This window comes from Trichomonas vaginalis, chromosome V (genome assembly GCF_026262505.1).
Source record: "Trichomonas vaginalis G3 chromosome V, whole genome shotgun sequence".
Lineage (NCBI taxonomy): Eukaryota > Parabasalia > Trichomonadida > Trichomonadidae > Trichomonas > Trichomonas vaginalis.
In genome coordinates, this window is record NC_067207.1 from 18,102,804 (window position 1) to 18,122,682 (window position 19,879).

At 36.7% G+C, this 19,879-nt stretch overlaps 5 protein-coding genes and 1 pseudogene across 6 annotated transcripts; all 6 read right to left on the reverse strand.

Annotated features, from left to right (window-relative positions):
• Positions 1-56: 56 nt before the first annotated feature.
• TVAGG3_0358070 (A-type inclusion protein-related family) lies at positions 57-6,992 on the reverse strand (the record flags this gene model as incomplete). The annotated part of the gene is made up of 1 exon (XM_001315490.2): positions 63-6,686. The coding sequence occupies one exon, from the start codon at positions 6,684-6,686 to the stop codon at positions 63-65; it is 6,624 nt and encodes a 2,207-aa protein (XP_001315525.1).
• A 4,191-nt stretch (positions 6,993-11,183) lies between these two features.
• TVAGG3_0358080 (biological adhesion protein) lies at positions 11,184-11,768 on the reverse strand (the record flags this gene model as incomplete). The annotated part of the gene is made up of 1 exon (XM_051231371.1): positions 11,184-11,768. The coding sequence occupies one exon, from the start codon at positions 11,766-11,768 to the stop codon at positions 11,184-11,186; it is 585 nt and encodes a 194-aa protein (XP_051101101.1).
• A 1,495-nt stretch (positions 11,769-13,263) lies between these two features.
• TVAGG3_0358090 (A-type inclusion protein-related family) lies at positions 13,264-14,990 on the reverse strand (the record flags this gene model as incomplete). Its single annotated transcript, XM_051231372.1, has 1 exon — positions 13,378-14,990. A coding segment is annotated over one exon (1,613 nt), but the record flags the coding sequence as incomplete, so codon positions are not given.
• A 706-nt stretch (positions 14,991-15,696) lies between these two features.
• TVAGG3_0358100 (biological adhesion protein) lies at positions 15,697-17,496 on the reverse strand (the record flags this gene model as incomplete). The annotated part of the gene is made up of 1 exon (XM_051231373.1): positions 15,697-17,496. The coding sequence occupies one exon, from the start codon at positions 17,494-17,496 to the stop codon at positions 15,697-15,699; it is 1,800 nt and encodes a 599-aa protein (XP_051101103.1).
• A 177-nt stretch (positions 17,497-17,673) lies between these two features.
• Positions 17,674-18,053, reverse strand: TVAGG3_0358110 (annotated as a pseudogene). Its single transcript has one exon. A coding segment is annotated over exon 1 (380 nt).
• Positions 18,054-18,705: 652 nt separating this feature from the next.
• On the reverse strand, positions 18,706-19,709 carry TVAGG3_0358120 (A-type inclusion protein-related family; the record flags this gene model as incomplete). Its single annotated transcript, XM_051231374.1, has 1 exon — positions 18,706-19,709. A coding segment is annotated over one exon (1,004 nt), but the record flags the coding sequence as incomplete, so codon positions are not given.
• Between the last annotated feature and the right edge of the window lie 170 nt (positions 19,710-19,879).

Below are 19,879 nucleotides of genomic sequence, written 5' to 3' on the forward strand. Positions count from 1 at the left end.
TTATAAAACATTTTATTCAAATAAAATAAATATATACAAAATAAATATTATAATAGGTAAATTCATTCTTCTTCTTCGTATTCTTCTTCATATTCTTGGTCATCGACGATTCCTGCTTCTTCCTTAATCTTGTTGCATTCGTCGATCAAATTGTACATGCTTTGGAGTATTTGCTGGCTTTGCTCATCAAGTTCCTGTCCTTCCATTTCTGCAATTACAGCCTGAGCACCTGATATTGTATCATTGATTGTAACTACATTGGATTTGAGTTTCTGAGCAAACTTATATAAGGCAGAATTTACGATCTCTGGGTTTTGTTCCTTTAGTTCATTCATTTGATTGAGGAGGAAATTTGCGAATCCTTGCATGCTCTGTTCTACGTTTTCTTCTTCGTAGATATCTTTGTCTGTGATGTTATCTAACAACTCAGTGACATCTTCTGGAACATCCTTCGTGGATGGATCAGACATCGAATTTTGGAGGTCGTTTAGTAAGACTCCATATTTTCTTCTTCCTCTTCTTCTTGATTGCTTTGATTCTTCAGTTTCGCCTTCTTCTAATTCTTCTTCCTCTTCATTTGCTTCTTCTAAGGAGGCAAGATATTGTTCAACGGCGTTGTTGACAAGAGCGGATGCATCTTCGTATTTACGTTTATCTTCTTCATTGTCACTATTGGCAATCTTATCGTTAAGTGTGGATAAGATGTCTTCAGAAACGGAAACAAGTGTTTCTGGATCTTCATCACCAGATGCAAGGTGTTCAAGAAGATCACGAATCTGTTGTTCAAGTTCACTGAGATCTTTAGATTCAGATGGTTCTTGTTTCTGTTCTTGTTCTTCAATGATTTCTTCTTTGTCATTGTCTTGTTCTTGTTCGTCTTCTTCTGCGGCGGCAGAGGCGTAGTTATGAAGATATTCTTCAACAATGTCATTAAGTTGTTCGTGAGCTTCAATAAGTTCGGATTTAGTAGTTGGATCGTCACTATTAACAATAGAAGCATCAAGTTGTGAAATAAGTTTCTCGGCTCGTGAATTGAATTCTTCCAGACTAAGATCACCTTTAGATAATAAGTCTGCAATATCATTCAATTCGGACTTAATTGATGATGGACTTGAAACTGTGGTTGATGCTTGTTCTTGTTCTTCTTGTGATGGTTCTGCAACTTCGGCTGACTTAGATTCAGCTGTTGGGATTGATTCGAGTTCTTCTCGTTTCTGTGCGACCTTCTCTTCGAGTTCTTTGTTCTTGTTATCAATATCTTCGTTCTTAGATATCTTATCTTTGATTGATTCTTCTGCTGATTGAATCTCGTTCTCAAGTTCCGATGACTTGTCTTCAACTGTTGGAATGGATTCAAGTTCTTGTTTCTTGGATTCTAACTGTTGTTCAAGTTCTTTATTTTTATTGTCTGTTTCTTCGTTCTTTTCATTCTTATCATTGATGAAAGACTCGATGGATTGGAGTTCGTTTTCAAGTTCAGGTGATTTATCTTCAACAACTGGAATTGATTCAAGTTCTTGTTTCTTGTTTTCAATTTGATGTTCGAGTTCCTTGTTCTTCTTATCGGTTTCGTCGTTCTTTGACTTCTTATTATTGATAGATTCTTCAACTGATTTCAGTTCGTTAGAAAGGGAATCACTATTGTCTTCAACAACTGGAATTGATTCAAGTTCTTGTTTCTTGGATTCAATTTGTGATTCAAGTTCTTTGTTCTTCTTATCTGTCTCTTCGTTCTTGGAATTCTTGTCGTTGATAGAATCTGCAACAGATTTGAGTTCGTTCTCAAGTTCCGATGATTTGTCTTCAACTGTTGGAATGGATTCAAGTTCTTGTTTCTTGGATTCTAACTGTTGTTCAAGTTCTTTATTTTTATTGTCTGTTTCTTCGTTCTTTTCATTCTTATCATTGATTTGAGATTCTGTATTCTTGATTTCATTCTCAAGATCGGATAACTTGTCTTCAACGGTTGGAAGTGTTTCAAGCTCTTGTCTCAACTGTGTTAATTGTTCTTCAAGTTCGTTGTTCTTATTCGATATTTCCTCATTCTTGGACTTCTTATCATTGATCTTGGATTGTGTATCCTTGATCTCCTTTTCAAGATCTGATGATTTGTCTTCTTGTGTTGGAATTGAATCAAGAAGTTTCTTGAAATCTTCAAGTTGTTTCTGAAGTTCGTTGTTCTTGGATTCAATAGCTTCATTCTCTGACTTCTTCTGATCAATCTCTGACTTGATTTCATCGATGCGAGCTGAGAGTTCTTCACTCTTGTCTTCAGATTGTGGGATGGATTTGAGTTCGGCTTCTTTAGACTGAAGATCGGAAATTGCTTTCTTTTCTTCTTCTAAATCGTGGCCAATCTTAGAAAGTTGTTCTTCTAACTCAGCTGTTTGGGCAGAAAGTGAATCACGCACATTCTGTTTCTCAGCCAATTGCTGTTGAAGTTCATTGATTTTGTTCATGAGATCGTCATTCTTTGACTTTTGTTCTGCAATCTCACGGTCAACATCAGCAATTTGTGACTTGAGTTCATCAGTCTTTGTTTCAAGTTCTTCTGATTGTTGAGACTCTTCTTCACCTTCATTTGCTGCTTCGTCTGGTAAAATGATGTCTCTTGTCTCAACTTCTTGAATTGGCTCTTCTTCCTCATCGTTGTAAGCATCTTCTAATGATGCAAGATATTGTTCAACAGCGTTGTTGATTGTCTCTGATGCCTGTTGATAACGTAACTTATCATCATCACTATCACTTGTTGCAATCTTGTCATTGAGTGTAGATAAGATGTCTTCGGAAACTGAAACAAGTGTTTCTGGATCTTTATCTCCTGCAGCAATGCGTTCAAGAAGATCACGGATCTTTGATTCAAGTTCACTAAGATCTTTAGATTCTTCTTTCTCTTGTTCCTTAGATTCTGATTCTGGTGTTGTTTGTTCTTCAGCCTTTTCTTCAATTGAATCAAGTTCTTGTTGCTTTTCTGCTAATTTGTCTTCGAATTCCTTGTTCATCTTTTCTGTTTCTTCATTCTTAGCCCTCTTTTCGTTGATTTGAGACTCAATGTCCTTGAGTTGAGATTCAAGGTCTGAAGTCTTGTCTTCAACTGTTGGAATGGAATCGAGTTCCTTCTTCTTTTCAGCTAATTGTTGTTCGAGAGCATCGTTTTCATTCTTGATTTCTTCGTTCTTTGCTTGTTTATCATTGATTTCCTTTTCGATTTCATTGAGTTTGTTCTGGATTTCTTCCTTCTTAGACTCAACAGGTTCTATTGATTCGAGATCTTTCTGTTTCTGTGATAATTGTTGTTCAAGGTCTTCGATTGTATCTTGTTTCTCTTCAACAGAATTCTGTTCTGGAATAGTTTCTTCTTCTTCTTCGAGATCTTCTTTCTCAGCTTCGTTCAAGTAGTCATCAATTCTTTCTCCCATCTTGTTTCTCATGTCTTCAAGTTGTTTGACCAACTCTTTATTGCCATGGTTATCAACAATTGCGTTGTTGATTAATGCTTCCATTTGTGACTCTTTTTCAACAAGATCTGATGGATCAATATCGCCACTGTTGATTCTTTCGATTAAGTCGGCCATTTGATCATTGATCTTGTCTAAAGCTTCACTGTCAATTGGTTCTTCTGCAACAACTGGTGTTTCCTTGAGTTGTTTGAGGTTTTCTTCCATGAGATCCTGAAGAAGTTGATCTTTAGTATTGATATCTGAAACAATGTGGTCCTTCTTTTCTTCGTATTCTTCCTGGAATTGACTGATTTGATCTTGTATTTCATTGATCTTAGAGTCGAGATCGTTGAGTTCTTGTAGAAGTTCTTCGATCTCATTCTCTTTTTCTTTTGTATCTTCAATGAAGTTGTTCTTGAGTTCGTCCAATTTCTCTTGTTTCTCCTTGATTTGTTGTTCAAGATCTTTGTTCTTTCCATCAGTTTCGTTTTGTTTCTCTAACTGTTCTGCGATTTGTTTCTCGAGATCTGCCAATTTCCTTGCTAATTCTTCTGTCTTGTCTTCAACTGGAACAAGACTGTTCTTTTCTGCTTCTTTGTCTTTGATTTGTTTCTCTAACTCTTCGTTCTTCTTTGCTGTTTCTTCGTCAGCTAATTTCTGTTCGTTAATTGCCTTGCTGAGTTCTTCCAATTTATCTTCCAACTCTTTGTTATCATTCTTACGTTTTTCGATTTGTTCATTGATGTCATCAAGTTGTTTCTTGAGTTCTTCAGAGTTATCTTGAACTTCTGGAGTATTTTCGAGTTCTTTCTTCTTGCTGTCAATTGCATCTTGTAACTGTTTGTTATTGGCAGCGTTTTGTTCCATCTTGTCGTTGAAGGCCTTCTCAAGAATCTGGAGTTGATTCTTAAGTTCTTCTGAGTTATCTGGGATGTTTTTGATGGCTTCTAATTGTCTCTGTTTCTCATCAATCTGTTGCTGGAGAGAATCATTGTTTTCTTTGTTTTGTTCTGATTGATTCTTTCTCTCTTCGATTGCCTTGATGAGTTCATCTAATTGTCTCTGTTTCTCATCAATCTGTTGCTGGAGAGAATCATTGTTTTCGTTGTTTTGTTCTGATTGATTCTTTCTTTCTTCGATTGCCTTGTTGAGTTCATCCAATTGTGCCTTCTTTTCATCAATTTGTTGCTGGAGAGAATCATTGTTTTCTTTGTTTTGTTCTGATTGATTCTTTCTCTCTTCGATTGCCTTGATGAGTTCATCTAATTGTCTCTGTTTCTCATCAATCTGGTGCTGGAGAGAATCATTGTTTTCGTTGTTTTGTTCTGATTGATTCTTTCTCTCTTCGATCGCCTTGATGAGTTCATCCAATTGGGCCTTCTTCTCTTCAACTTGAGCATCCTTTTCTCCAACTTTTTCGGTTTTAGTAGCGATATCAGCGATCAATTCTTGAATCTTGTCTTCAAGTCTTTCGTATTCTTGATTCTTTTCTTCGATCTGAACGTTGAGAACATCTGCATTATCATTGAGAGAATCAAGAACTCCTTTATCTGTATCGATGTTAGATTTAAGCTCATTCAATTTGTCAGTCAACTCATTGCTATTATTCTTAAGTTTCTCAATTTGGTCTTTGATGTCATTGAGTTGCTTCTGGAGTTCTTCAGAGTTATCCTGGACAACTGTGATTGTTTCGAGTTCTCTGTTCTTGTTGTCAACTGCATCTTGTAACTGTTTGTTCTTGGCATCTGTTTCAGAGTTCTGTTTCAATCTATCATTAATTGCTTTCTCAAGTTCTTTGAGTTTCTGGTTGAATTCTTCAGATTTGTCTGGAGTATTTTGGAGATTTTCTAACTCAGCTTGTTTCTCTGCGAGTTGATGTTCAAGAGAAATGTTGTCTGATGACTTATTCTTCTGTTCTTCAATTTGTTTCTCGACATCAGCAAGTTTCTTCTTCAATTCTTCAACTGATTCACCATTCTGAAGGTTCTCAAGTTCTTGTTCTTTAGCTTCAATTGCTGTCTTCAATGCATAGACCATTGCTGCGTAGGTTGGATCAAGTGCATCGCGTTTCTCTTGAACCTTCTTTTCTGTTTCAGCGAGTTCCTTCTTGAGTTCATCGATGTTATCGCTGCGTTCCTTTGGAGATGATTTATCGGATGATTTAGTTGGAGATGTCTGGTTTCCAAGAGGAGCTCCGTCATCGTCGGAATCTGTGTCACGGTGAGATTTAAGCTTCTGAACATCAGCAGCTTGTTTCTCTTCGACTTCTTCTTCCTCCTCCTCTTCTTCTTCAACTTCATGATCCTTGTCGATTCTGCCAACAATACTATCAGCAAATTCCACAAAGCTTGGTTCTCCAATAACTGGTGCTAACTGCAAAGAATCATGCAAGTCCTTGTTGAGTTCAGAAACATGGTTCATCTTTTCATGTTCGTCGTTGACTGATTGTTGATCATCTTCGATTTCATTGTTGGATTCTATAAGGGAACTATCGCTTCGATATCCACCCGCGATATCATCTAGGAGTCCGTCTAGATTCAAGTCGTCTGAAGAGAATTGTTTGGAGCTTTCATCAGACTCGGTTGAAATATTGTTTTGTTGTTTGTCAGCATCTTTTTGTTGGATTTCTTTGTTGGCCTTTTCTGGTTCGTCATTGTGAGAATTATGTTCATTTATTATTTGATCAATTTGAGACTGAAGGAAGTGCGAATTGTCATTAGTAGATGGAATCGAATCAAGATCTTGTTGGATCTTGGCAAGTTGTTCTTCGAGTTCCTTGTTCTTCTTCTCGGTCTCGGCATTCTGTGAGTTCTTTGTGTTGATCTCGGAATCAACTTTCTTGATTTCGTTTTCAAGAGAGGCTGATTTGTCTTCAACGGTTGGAAGGAATGAAAGTTGTTTCTTCTTCGATTCGAGTTCGGCTTCAAGTGCTTGGTTAAGTTTAGAAGTCTCTTCGTTTCGTGAACGTTTATCAGCAATAGATGATTCAATGGCTGAAATATCCGCTAAAAGTTTAGAATGTTCGTCGGAAACTTCTGGAAGGAAGCTATTGTCGGTTTGAAGTGAGGCAAGTTTGGCATTAAGTTCTGAAATGTCTGCAAATGAAGCTTCTTGTTCGTTTTCAAGTTGAGAATGAAGATCTTCTTCTGAAACAACATCACGACGAAGATCTTCAATTGCTGACTTGTTGTCTTCAATGCATGATTGAAGAGCCGAGTTCTCGAGCTTAAGATTATCTAATTGCATAGAAAGGGAATCAATCTGAGATTTAAGGAGATCAGAATTGGCGACTAATTGTGAATTGGTTTCACGTTCGGCACGGATGGTATCTTCAAGAGCAGAAAGTTGAGTTTGAAGATTTTCGGTATCATCGGAAACTGGTTCGATTGAATCAAGTTCGGCTTGTTTCTGACAAAGTTCCGCTTCAAGTTCTTTGTTCTTATGATCTATTTCGGAATTCTTAGAAAGCTTAGAGTTGATCTGAGAATTGATGCTCTTAAGTTCGTTTTCGAGTTCGGATGACTTGTCTTCAACTGTTGGAATAGATTCAAGTTCATTCTTCTTAGATTCCAGTTGTTGTTGAAGTTCACTGTTCTTCTTTTCTTGTTCTGCGTTCTTGGAATTCTTTTCGTTGATATGTGAATTGATGTTCTTGATTTCGTTTTCGAGTTCGGATGATTTGTCTTCAACGGTTGGAATGGATTCAAGTTGAGACTTCTTATCATTCAACTCTTGTTCAAGATCTTTGTTCTTCTTGTCAGTTTCTGAGTTCTTTGAATTCTTGTCATTGATATGTGAATTGATGTTCTTGATTTCGTTTTCGAGTTCGGATGATTTGTCTTCAACGGTTGGAATGGATTCAAGTTGAGCTTTCTTATCATTCAACTCTTGTTCAAGATCTTTGTTCTTCTTGTCAGTTTCTGAGTTCTTTGAATTCTTTTCGTTGATATGTGAATTGATGTTCTTGATTTCGTTTTCGAGTTCGGATGATTTGTCTTCAACGGTTGGAATGGATTCAAGTTGAGACTTCTTATCATTCAACTCTTGTTCAAGGTCCTTGTTCTTATGATCGGTTTCTGAGTTCTTTGAATTCTTGTCATTGATCTGTGAATCAATCTTCTTAAGTTCGTTTTCAAGTTCGGATGATTTGTCTTCAACGGTTGGAATGGATTCAAGTTGAGACTTCTTATCATTCAACTCTTGTTCAAGATCTTTGTTCTTCTTGTCAGTTTCTGAGTTCTTTGAATTCTTTTCGTTGATATTGAATTGATGTTCTTGATTTCGTTTTCGAGTTCGGATGATTTGTCTTCAACGGTTGGAATGGATTCAAGTTGAGACTTCTTATCATTCAACTCTTGTTCAAGGTCCTTGTTCTTATGATCGGTTTCTGAGTTCTTTGAATTCTTGTCATTGATATGTGAATCAATCTTCTTAAGTTCGTTTTCAAGTTCGGATGATTTGTCTTCAACTGTTGGAATAGATTCAAGTTCATTCTTCTTAGATTCCAGTTGTGTTGAAGTTCACTGTTCTTCTTTCTTGTTCTGCGTTCTTGGAATTCTTTTCATTAATCTGAGAATCGATTACATTGATTTCAGCTTCAAGTTTTTCTTCTTCTTCATTGGCACCTTCTTCTAAGATGATATCGCGTGCTTCTGCTTCGCCAACCATTTCGTCCTCTTCGTATTCTTCTTCGGCGTCATCAGAAAGCTGATCAAGGTAGTTGTTCACTGCATTGTCAATTGATGATTTAACTTCTTCAAGTTAGCGCGCTCTGTTTTCATCTCTATCGAGAATTGCGTTGTCAATCTCTTTAGTAATTTCGTTAGCCAAAGAAACAATTGTTTCTGGGTCGGCATTTCCTTCATTGATAGAATCAATGAGATCAGAAATGCGGTTATTGAGATCGTCAAGATATTCATCTTCGTAGGATTTCAAGAGTTCGTCAACCCAACCGTTGAGTTCTTCTTTAGCAGCCTCGATTGCATCAACAACTTCTTGATTATCTGCATTGGCAACTGCGATTTCATCAAGTTTCTCTGTTGCTTCCTGTGCAAGTTGTGTAACTATATCAAGATTACTTGGATCAGAAAGTTTGTCGTGCAATTCATCAAGAACTTTTCGAACTTCTTCGAGATATTGCTGATTTCCATTGAGCTCATCCTCCAATTCGGCTATATCATTCTTGAGCGCATCAGTTTTCTCCTGGTGGTCGTTCTGGAGATCATCAATCTGTGACTTTGTCAGAGAAATCTGATCTCGGAGATCTTGGAGACGAGAAGAAAGTTCAGATGCCTCATTGTCGGCATTAATTGTATCATTAATGAATTCTTCCTTCAACTGCTTAAGTTCTTTCTCTTTGGCTTCGATATCACGTTTGATTTTCTCGTTGTTGACATTCTTCTTTTCATTTTCTGCCTTGACTTCGTTGATAGAATTATCGAGTTGTGCTAGTCTGTTCTTTAATTCTTCAGTCTTGTCTTCGACTTCTGGGATTTGTTCTAATTCTGACTGTTTATTGTTGACTTGGTTTTCGAGATCATTGTTGTTCTTAGTTATTTTCTCGTTCTTGGCTTGTTTCGCGTCAATTGACTTCTGAAGATTATCAATTGTTTGTTTGAGTGCTGCTGATTTGTCTTCAACAGCTGGAATGCTGTTTAGCATTGATTGTTTCTCAGCAATAGTTTTCAAGATCCTCGTTGTTCTTCTTTGTTTCTTCATTCTTAGCGAGTTTATCTGCGATTGTTTCTCGAGTTCCTTAAGTTTGTCATTGAGTCCTTGAGATTTGTCTTCAACAGCTTCAATTTGGTCGATTTCAGATTGTTTCTCTGAAATCGCTTTCTGAGTGCTTGATTTTGTTTGATTGTTTCTTCATTCTTTCTTAATTTCTCAGCGAGCTGAGCTTCAAGAGCTGAAAGTTTAGATTGAAGTTCATCGAGTTGGGATTCGACAACTGGCAATTGATCAAGTTGTTTCTTCTTCGATTCGAGTTCGCTTCAAGTGCTTGGTTAAGTTTAGAAGTCTCTTCGTTTCGTGAACGTTTATCAGCAATAGATGATTCAATGGCTGAAATATCCGCTAAAAGTTTAGAATGTTCGTCGGAAACTTCTGGAAGGAAGCTATTGTCGGTTTGAAGTGAGGCAAGTTTGGCATTAAGTTCTGAAATGTCTGCAAATGAAGCTTCTTGTTCGTTTTCAAGTTGAGAATGAAGATCTTCTTCTGAAACAACATCACGACGAAGATCTTCAATTGCTGACTTGTTGTCTTCAATGCATGATTGAAGAGCCGAGTTCTCGAGCTTAAGATTATCTAATTGCATAGAAAGGGAATCAATCTGAGATTAAGGAGATCAGAATTGGCGACTAATTGTGAATTGGTTTCACGTTCGGCACGGATGGTATCTTCAAGAGCAGAAAGTTGAGTTTGAAGATTTTCGGTATCATCGGAAACTGGTTCGATTGAATCAAGTTCGGCTTGTTTCTGACAAAGTTCCGCTTCAATTCTTTGTTCTTATGATCTATTTCGGAATTCTTAGAAAGCTTAGAGTTGATCTGAGAATTGATGCTCTTAAGTTCGTTTCGAGTTCGATGACTTGTCTTCAACTGTTGGAATAGATTCAAGTTCATTCTTCTTAGATTCCAGTTGTTGTTGAAGTTCACTGTTCTTCTTTTCTTGTTCTGCGTTCTTGAATTCTTTTCGTTGATATGTGAATTGATGTTATTGATTTCCTCTTCAACAGATGATGATTTATCTTCAACGGTTGGAATAGATTCAAGTTCCTTCTTCTTCGATTCGAGCTGTTCTTCGAGTTCCTTGTTCTTCTGTCGGTATCTTCGTTCATAGAATTCTTTTGATTGATTAATTCTTCCATGTTATTCTTTTCTTCTTCAAGTTGATGTTCGAGTTCCTTGTTATGTCTGTCTGTTTTATCGTTATTTGCGTTCTTTTCGTTGATGGATTGTTCAACAGACTTAAGTTCATTCTCAAGATCGGATGACTTGTCTTCAACAGTTGGAATTGATTCTAATTGCGCCTTCTTATCGGAAAGTTGTTGTTCTAGTTCCTTGTTCTTATGATCGGTCTCTTCATTCTTGGAATTCTTTTCGTTGATCTGAGAATCAACATTATTGATTTCATTTTCAAGTTCGGATGATTTGTCTTCAACGGTTGGAATGGATTCAAGTTGAGACTTCTTATCATTCAACTCTTGTTCAAGGTCCTTGTTCTTATGATCGGTTTCTGAGTTCTTTGAATTCTTGTCATTGATCTGAGAATCAATCTTCTTAAGTTCGTTTTCAAGTTCGGATGATTTGTCTTCAACGGTTGGAATGGATTCAAGTTGAGCTTTCTTATCATTCAACTCTTGTTCAAGATCTTTGTTCTTCTTGTCAGTTTCTGAGTTCTTTGAATTCTTTTCGTTGATATGTGAATTGATGTTCTTGATTTCGTTTTCGAGTTCGGATGATTTGTCTTCAACGGTTGGAATGGATTCAAGTTGAGACTTCTTATCATTCAACTCTTGTTCAAGGTCCTTGTTCTTATGATCGGTTTCTGAGTTCTTTGAATTCTTGTCATTGATCTGTGAATCAATCTTCTTAAGTTCGTTTTCAAGTTCGGATGATTTGTCTTCAACTGTTGGAATAGATTCAAGTTCATTCTTCTTAGATTCCAGTTGTTGTTGAAGTTCACTGTTCTTCTTTTCTTGTTCTGCGTTCTTGGAATTCTTTTCATTAATCTGAGAATCGATTACATTGATTTCAGCTTCAAGTTTTTCTTCTTCTCATTGGCACCTTCTTCTAAGATGATATCGCGTGCTTCTGCTTCGCCAACCATTTCGTCCTCTTCGTATTCTTCTTCGGCGTCATCAGAAAGCTGATCAAGGTAGTTGTTCACTGCATTGTCAATTGATGATTTAACTTCTTCAAGGTTAGCGCGCTCTGTTTCATCTCTATCGAGAATTGCGTTGTCAATCTCTTTAGTAATTTCGTTAGCCAAAGAAACAATTGTTTCTGGGTCGGCATTTCCTTCATTGATAGAATCAATGAGATCAGAAATGCGGTTATTGAGATCGTCAAGATATTCATCTTCGTAGGATTTCAAGAGTTCGTCAACCCAACCGTTGAGTTCTTCTTTAGCAGCCTCGATTGCATCAACAACTTCTTGATTATCTGCATTGGCAACTGCGATTTCATCAAGTTTCTCTGTTGCTTCCTGTGCAAGTTGTGTAACTATATCAAGATTACTTGGATCAGAAAGTTTGTCGTGCAATTCATCAAGAACTTTTCGAACTTCTTCGAGATATTGCTGATTTCCATTGAGCTCATCCTCCAATTCGGCTATATCATTCTTGAGCGCATCAGTTTTCTCCTGTGGTCGTTCTGGAGATCATCAATCTGTGACTTTGTCAGAGAAATCTGATCTCGGAGATCTTGGAGACGAGAAGAAAGTTCAGATGCCTCATTGTCGCATTAATTGTATCATTAATGAATTCTTCCTTCAACTGCTTAAGTTCTTTCTCTTTGGCTTCGATATCACGTTTGATTTTCTCGTTGTTGACATTCTTCTTTTCATTTTCTGCCTTGACTTCGTTGATAGAATTATCGAGTTGTGCTAGTCTGTTCTTTAATTCTTCAGTCTTGTCTTCGACTTCTGGATTTGTTCTAATTCTGACTGTTTATTGTTGACTTGGTTTTCGAGATCATTGTTGTTCTTAGTTATTTCATCGTTCTTGGCTTGTTTCGCGTCAATTGACTTCTGAAGATTATCAATTGTTTGTTTGAGTGCTGCTGATTTGTCTTCAACATCTGGAATGCTGTTTAGCATTGATTGTTTCTCAGCAATAGTCTTTTCAAGATCCTCGTTGTTCTTCTTTGTTTCTTCATTCTTAGCGAGTTTATCTGCGATTTGTTTCTCGAGTTCCTTAAGTTTGTCATTGAGTCCTTGAGATTTGTCTTCAACAGCTTCAATTTGGTCGATTTCAGATTGTTTCTCTGAAATCGCTTTCTGGAGTGCTTGATTTTGTTTGATTGTTTCTTCATTCTTTCTTAATTTCTCAGCGAGCTGAGCTTCAAGAGCTGAAAGTTTAGATTGAAGTTCATCGAGTTGGGATTCGACAACTGGCAATTGATCAAGTTGTTTCTTCTTCGATTCGAGTTCGGCTTCAAGTGCTTGGTTAAGTTTAGAAGTCTCTTCGTTTCGTGAACGTTTATCAGCAATAGATGATTCAATGGCTGAAATATCCGCTAAAAGTTTAGAATGTTCGTCGGAAACTTCTGGAAGGAAGCTATTGTCGGTTTGAAGTGAGGCAAGTTTGGCATTAAGTTCTGAAATGTCTGCAAATGAAGCTTCTTGTTCGTTTTCAAGTTGAGAATGAAGATCTTCTTCTGAAACAACATCACGACGAAGATCTTCAATTGCTGACTTGTTGTCTTCAATGCATGATTGAAGAGCCGAGTTCTCGAGCTTAAGATTATCTAATTGCATAGAAAGGGAATCAATCTGAGATTTAAGGAGATCAGAATTGGCGACTAATTGTGAATTGGTTTCACGTTCGGCACGGATGGTATCTTCAAGAGCAGAAAGTTGAGTTTGAAGATTTTCGGTATCATCGGAAACTGGTTCGATTGAATCAAGTTCGGCTTGTTTCTGACAAAGTTCCGCTTCAAGTTCTTTGTTCTTATGATCTATTTCGGAATTCTTAGAAAGCTTAGAGTTGATCTGAGAATTGATGCTCTTAAGTTCGTTTTCGAGTTCGGATGACTTGTCTTCTACTGTTGGAATAGATTCAAGTTCATTCTTCTTAGATTCCAGTTGTTGTTGAAGTTCACTGTTCTTCTTTTCTTGTTCTGCGTTCTTGGAATTCTTTTCGTTGATATGTGAATTGATGTTATTGATTTCCTCTTCAACAGATGATGATTTATCTTCAACGGTTGGAATAGATTCAAGTTCCTTCTTCTTCGATTCGAGCTGTTCTTCGAGTTCCTTGTTCTTCTTGTCGGTATCTTCGTTCATAGAATTCTTTTGATTGATTAATTCTTCCATGTTATTCTTTTCTTCTTCAAGTTGATGTTCGAGTTCCTTGTTATGTCTGTCTGTTTTATCGTTATTTGCGTTCTTTTCGTTGATGGATTGTTCAACAGACTTAAGTTCATTCTCAAGATCGGATGACTTGTCTTCAACAGTTGGAATTGATTCTAATTGCGCCTTCTTATCGGAAAGTTGTTGTTCTAGTTCCTTGTTCTTATGATCGGTCTCTTCATTCTTGGAATTCTTTTCGTTGATCTGAGAATCAACATTATTGATTTCATTTTCAAGTTCGGATGATTTGTCTTCAACGGTTGGAATGGATTCAAGTTGAGACTTCTTATCATTCAACTCTTGTTCAAGGTCCTTGTTCTTATGATCGGTTTCTGAGTTCTTTGAATTCTTGTCATTGATCTGAGAATCAATCTTCTTAAGTTCGTTTTCAAGTTCGGATGATTTGTCTTCAACGGTTGGAATGGATTCAAGTTGAGCTTTCTTATCATTCAACTCTTGTTCAAGATCTTTGTTCTTCTTGTCAGTTTCTGAGTTCTTTGAATTCTTTTCGTTGATATGTGAATTGATGTTCTTGATTTCGTTTTCGAGTTCGGATGATTTGTCTTCAACGGTTGGAATGGATTCAAGTTGAGACTTCTTATCATTCAACTCTTGTTCAAGGTCCTTGTTCTTATGATCGGTTTCTGAGTTCTTTGAATTCTTGTCATTGATCTGAGAATCAACATTATTGATTTCATTTTCAAGTTCGGATGACTTGTCTTCTACTGTTGGAATGGATTCAAGTTCTTGTTTCTTATCATTCAACTCTTGTTCAAGGTCCTTGTTCTTATGATCGGTTTCTGAGTTCTTTGAATTCTTTTCGTTGATCTGAGAATTGATGTTCTTGATTTCATTTTCGAGTTCGGATGACTTGTCTCCAACTGTTGGAATAGATTCAAGTTGAGACTTCTTATCATTCAACTCTTGTTCAAGATCTTTGTTCTTCTTGTCAGTTTCTGAGTTCTTTGAATTCTTTTCGTTGATATGTGAATTGATGTTCTTGATTTCGTTTTCGAGTTCGGATGATTTGTCTTCAACGGTTGGAATAGATTCAAGTTGAGCTTTCTTATCATTCAACTCTTGTTCAAGATCTTTGTTCTTCTTGTCAGTTTCTGAGTTCTTTGAATTCTTTTCGTTGATATGTGAATTGATGTTCTTGATTTCGTTTTCGAGTTCGGATGATTTGTCTTCAACGGTTGGAATGGATTCAAGTTGAGACTTCTTATCATTCAACTCTTGTTCAAGGTCCTTGTTCTTATGATCGGTTTCTGAGTTCTTTGAATTCTTGTCATTGATATGTGAATTGATGTTCTTGATTTCGTTTTCGAGTTCGGATGATTTGTCTTCAACGGTTGGAATGGATTCAAGTTGAGCTTTCTTATCATTCAACTCTTGTTCAAGATCTTTGTTCTTCTTGTCAGTTTCTGAGTTCTTTGAATTCTTTTCGTTGATATGTGAATTGATGTTCTTGATTTCGTTTTCGAGTTCGGATGATTTGTCTTCAACGGTTGGAATAGATTCAAGTTGAGACTTCTTATCATTCAACTCTTGTTCAAGGTCCTTGTTCTTATGATCGGTTTCTGAGTTCTTTGAATTCTTGTCATTGATATGTGAATTGATGTTCTTGATTTCGTTTTCGAGTTCGGATGATTTGTCTTCAACGGTTGGAATGGATTCAAGTTGAGCTTTCTTATCATTCAACTCTTGTTCAAGATCTTTGTTCTTCTTGTCAGTTTCTGAGTTCTTTGAATTCTTTTCGTTGATATGTGAATTGATGTTCTTGATTTCGTTTTCGAGTTCGGATGATTTGTCTTCAACGGTTGGAATAGATTCAAGTTGAGCTTTCTTATCATTCAACTCTTGTTCAAGATCTTTGTTCTTCTTGTCAGTTTCTGAGTTCTTTGAATTCTTTTCGTTGATATGTGAATTGATGTTCTTGATTTCGTTTTCGAGTTCGGATGATTTGTCTTCAACGGTTGGAATGGATTCAAGTTGAGACTTCTTATCATTCAACTCTTGTTCAAGGTCCTTGTTCTTATGATCGGTTTCTGAGTTCTTTGAATTCTTGTCATTGATATGTGAATCAATCTTCTTAAGTTCGTTTTCAAGTTCGGATGACTTGTCTTCAACTGTTGGAATAGATTCAAGTTCATTCTTCTTAGATTCCAGTTGTTGTTGAAGTTCACTGTTCTTCTTTTCTTGTTCTGCGTTCTTGGATTTTTTCATTAATCTGAGAATCGATTACATTGATTTCAGCTTCAAGTTTTTCTTCTTCTTCATTGGCACCTTCTTCTAAGATGATATCGCGTGCTTCTGCTTCGCCAACCATTTCGTCCTCTTCGTATTCTTCTTCGGCGTCATCAGAAAGCTGATCAAGGTAGTTGTTCACTGCATTGTCAATTGATGATTTAACTTCTTCAAGGTTAGCGCGCTCTGTTTCATCTCTATCGAGAATTGCGTTGTCAATCTCTTTAGTAATTTCGTTAGCCAAAGAAACAATTGTTTCTGGGTCGGCATTTCCTTCATTGATAGAATCAATGAGATCAGAAATGCGGTTATTGAGATCGTCAAGATATTCATCTTCGTAGGATTTCAAGAGTTCGTCAACCCAACCGTTGAGTTCTTCTTTAGCAGCCTCGATTGCATCAACAACTTCTTGATTATCTGCATTGGCAACTGCGATTTCATCAAGTTTCTCTGTTGCTTCCTGTGCAAGTTGTGTAACTATATCAAGATTACTTGGATCAGAAAGTTTGTCGTGCAATTCATCAAGAACTTTTCGAACTTCTTCGAGATATTGCTGATTTCCATTGAGCTCATCCTCCAATTCGGCTATATCATTCTTGAGCGCATCAGTTTTCTCCTGGTGGTCGTTCTGGAGATCATCAATCTGTGACTTTGTCAGAGAAATCTGATCTCGGAGATCTTGGAGACGAGAAGAAAGTTCAGATGCCTCATTGTCGGCATTAATTGTATCATTAATGAATTCTTCCTTCAACTGCTTAAGTTCTTTCTCTTTGGCTTCGATATCACGTTTGATTTTCTCGTTGTTGACATTCTTCTTTTCATTTTCTGCCTTGACTTCGTTGATAGAATTATCGAGTTGTGCTAGTCTGTTCTTTAATTCTTCAGTCTTGTCTTCGACTTCTGGGATTTGTTCTAATTCTGACTGTTTATTGTTGACTTGGTTTTCGAGATCATTGTTGTTCTTAGTTATTTCATCGTTCTTGGCTTGTTTCGCGTCAATTGACTTCTGAAGATTATCAATTGTTTGTTTGAGTGCTGCTGATTTGTCTTCAACAGCTGGAATGCTGTTTAGCATTGATTGTTTCTCAGCAATAGTCTTTTCAAGATCCTCGTTGTTCTTCTTTGTTTCTTCATTCTTAGCGAGTTTATCTGCGATTTGTTTCTCGAGTTCCTTAAGTTTGTCATTGAGTCCTTGAGATTTGTCTTCAACAGCTTCAATTTGGTCGATTTCAGATTGTTTCTCTGAAATCGCTTTCTGGAGTGCTTGATTTTGTTTGATTGTTTCTTCATTCTTTCTTAATTTCTCAGCGAGCTGAGCTTCAAGAGCTGAAAGTTTAGATTGAAGTTCATCGAGTTGGGATTCGACAACTGGCAATTGATCAAGTTGTTTCTTCTTCGATTCGAGTTCGGCTTCAAGTGCTTGGTTAAGTTTAGAAGTCTCTTCGTTTCGTGAACGTTTATCAGCAATAGATGATTCAATGGCTGAAATATCCGCTAAAAGTTTAGAATGTTCGTCGGAAACTTCTGGAAGGAAGCTATTGTCGGTTTGAAGTGAGGCAAGTTTGGCATTAAGTTCTGAAATGTCTGCAAATGAAGCTTCTTGTTCGTTTTCAAGTTGAGAATGAAGATCTTCTTCTGAAACAACATCACGACGAAGATCTTCAATTGCTGACTTGTTGTCTTCAATGCATGATTGAAGAGCCGAGTTCTCGAGCTTAAGATTATCTAATTGCATAGAAAGGGAATCAATCTGAGATTTAAGGAGATCAGAATTGGCGACTAATTGTGAATTGGTTTCACGTTCGGCACGGATGGTATCTTCAAGAGCAGAAAGTTGAGTTTGAAGATTTTCGGTATCATCGGAAACTGGTTCGATTGAATCAAGTTCGGCTTGTTTCTGACAAAGTTCCGCTTCAAGTTCTTTGTTCTTATGATCTATTTCGGAATTCTTAGAAAGCTTAGAGTTGATCTGAGAATTGATGCTCTTAAGTTCGTTTTCGAGTTCGGATGACTTGTCTTCAACTGTTGGAATAGATTCAAGTTCATTCTTCTTAGATTCCAGTTGTTGTTGAAGTTCACTGTTCTTCTTTTCTTGTTCTGCGTTCTTGGAATTCTTTTCGTTGATATGTGAATTGATGTTATTGATTTCCTCTTCAACAGATGATGATTTATCTTCAACGGTTGGAATAGATTCAAGTTCCTTCTTCTTCGATTCGAGCTGTTCTTCGAGTTCCTTGTTCTTCTTGTCGTATCTTCGTTCATAGAATTCTTTTGATTGATTAATTCTTCCATGTTATTCTTTTCTTCTTCAAGTTGATGTTCGAGTTCCTTGTTATGTCTGTCTGTTTTATCGTTATTTGCGTTCTTTTCGTTGATGGATTGTTCAACAGACTTAAGTTCATTCTCAAGATCGGATGACTTGTCTTCAACAGTTGGAATTGATTCTAATTGCGCCTTCTTATCGGAAAGTTGTTGTTCTAGTTCCTTGTTCTTATGATCGGTCTCTTCATTCTTGGAATTCTTTTCGTTGATCTGAGAATCAACATTATTGATTTCATTTTCAAGTTCGGATGATTTGTCTTCAACGGTTGGAATGGATTCAAGTTGAGACTTCTTATCATTCAACTCTTGTTCAAGGTCCTTGTTCTTATGATCGGTTTCTGAGTTCTTTGAATTCTTGTCATTGATCTGAGAATCAACATTATTGATTTCATTTTCAAGTTCGGATGACTTGTCTTCTACTGTTGGAATGGATTCAAGTTCTTGTTTCTTATCATTCAACTCTTGTTCAAGGTCCTTGTTCTTATGATCGGTTTCTGAGTTCTTTGAATTCTTTTCGTTGATCTGAGAATCAATGTTCTTGATTTCATTTTCGAGTTCGGATGACTTGTCTCCAACTGTTGGAATAGATTCAAGTTGAGCTTTCTTATCATTCAACTCTTGTTCAAGATCTTTGTTCTTCTTGTCAGTTTCTGAGTTCTTTGAATTCTTTTCGTTGATATGTGAATTGATGTTCTTGATTTCGTTTTCGAGTTCGGATGATTTGTCTTCAACGGTTGGAATGGATTCAAGTTGAGACTTCTTATCATTCAACTCTTGTTCAAGGTCCTTGTTCTTATGATCGGTTTCTGAGTTCTTTGAATTCTTTTCGTTGATATGTGAATTGATGTTCTTGATTTCGTTTTCGAGTTCGGATGATTTGTCTTCAACGGTTGGAATAGATTCAAGTTGAGCTTTCTTATCATTCAACTCTTGTTCAAGATCTTTGTTCTTCTTGTCAGTTTCTGAGTTCTTTGAATTCTTTTCGTTGATATGTGAATTGATGTTCTTGATTTCGTTTTCGAGTTCGGATGATTTGTCTTCAACGGTTGGAATGGATTCAAGTTGAGCTTTCTTATCATTCAACTCTTGTTCAAGATCTTTGTTCTTCTTGTCAGTTTCTGAGTTCTTTGAATTCTTTTCGTTGATATGTGAATTGATGTTCTTGATTTCGTTTTCGAGTTCGGATGATTTGTCTTCAACGGTTGGAATGGATTCAAGTTGAGACTTCTTATCATTCAACTCTTGTTCAAGGTCCTTGTTCTTATGATCGGTTTCTGAGTTCTTTGAATTCTTTTCGTTGATATGTGAATTGATGTTCTTAAGTTCGTTTTCAAGTTCGGATGATTTGTCTTCAACTGTTGGAATAGATTCAAGTTCATTCTTCTTAGATTCCAGTTGTTGTTGAAGTTCACTGTTCTTCTTTTCTTGTTCTGCGTTCTTGGAATTCTTTTCGTTGATATGTGAATTGATGTTATTGATTTCCTCTTCAACAGATGATGATTTATCTTCAACGGTTGGAATAGATTCAAGTTCCTTCTTCTTCGATTCGAGCTGTTCTTCGAGTTCCTTGTTCTTCTTGTCGGTATCTTCGTTCATAGAATTCTTTTGATTGATTAATTCTTCCATGTTATTCTTTTCTTCTTCAAGTTGATGTTCGAGTTCCTTGTTATGTCTGTCTGTTTTATCGTTATTTGCGTTCTTTTCGTTGATGGATTGTTCAACAGACTTAAGTTCATTCTCAAGATCGGATGACTTGTCTTCAACAGTTGGAATTGATTCTAATTGCGCCTTCTTAT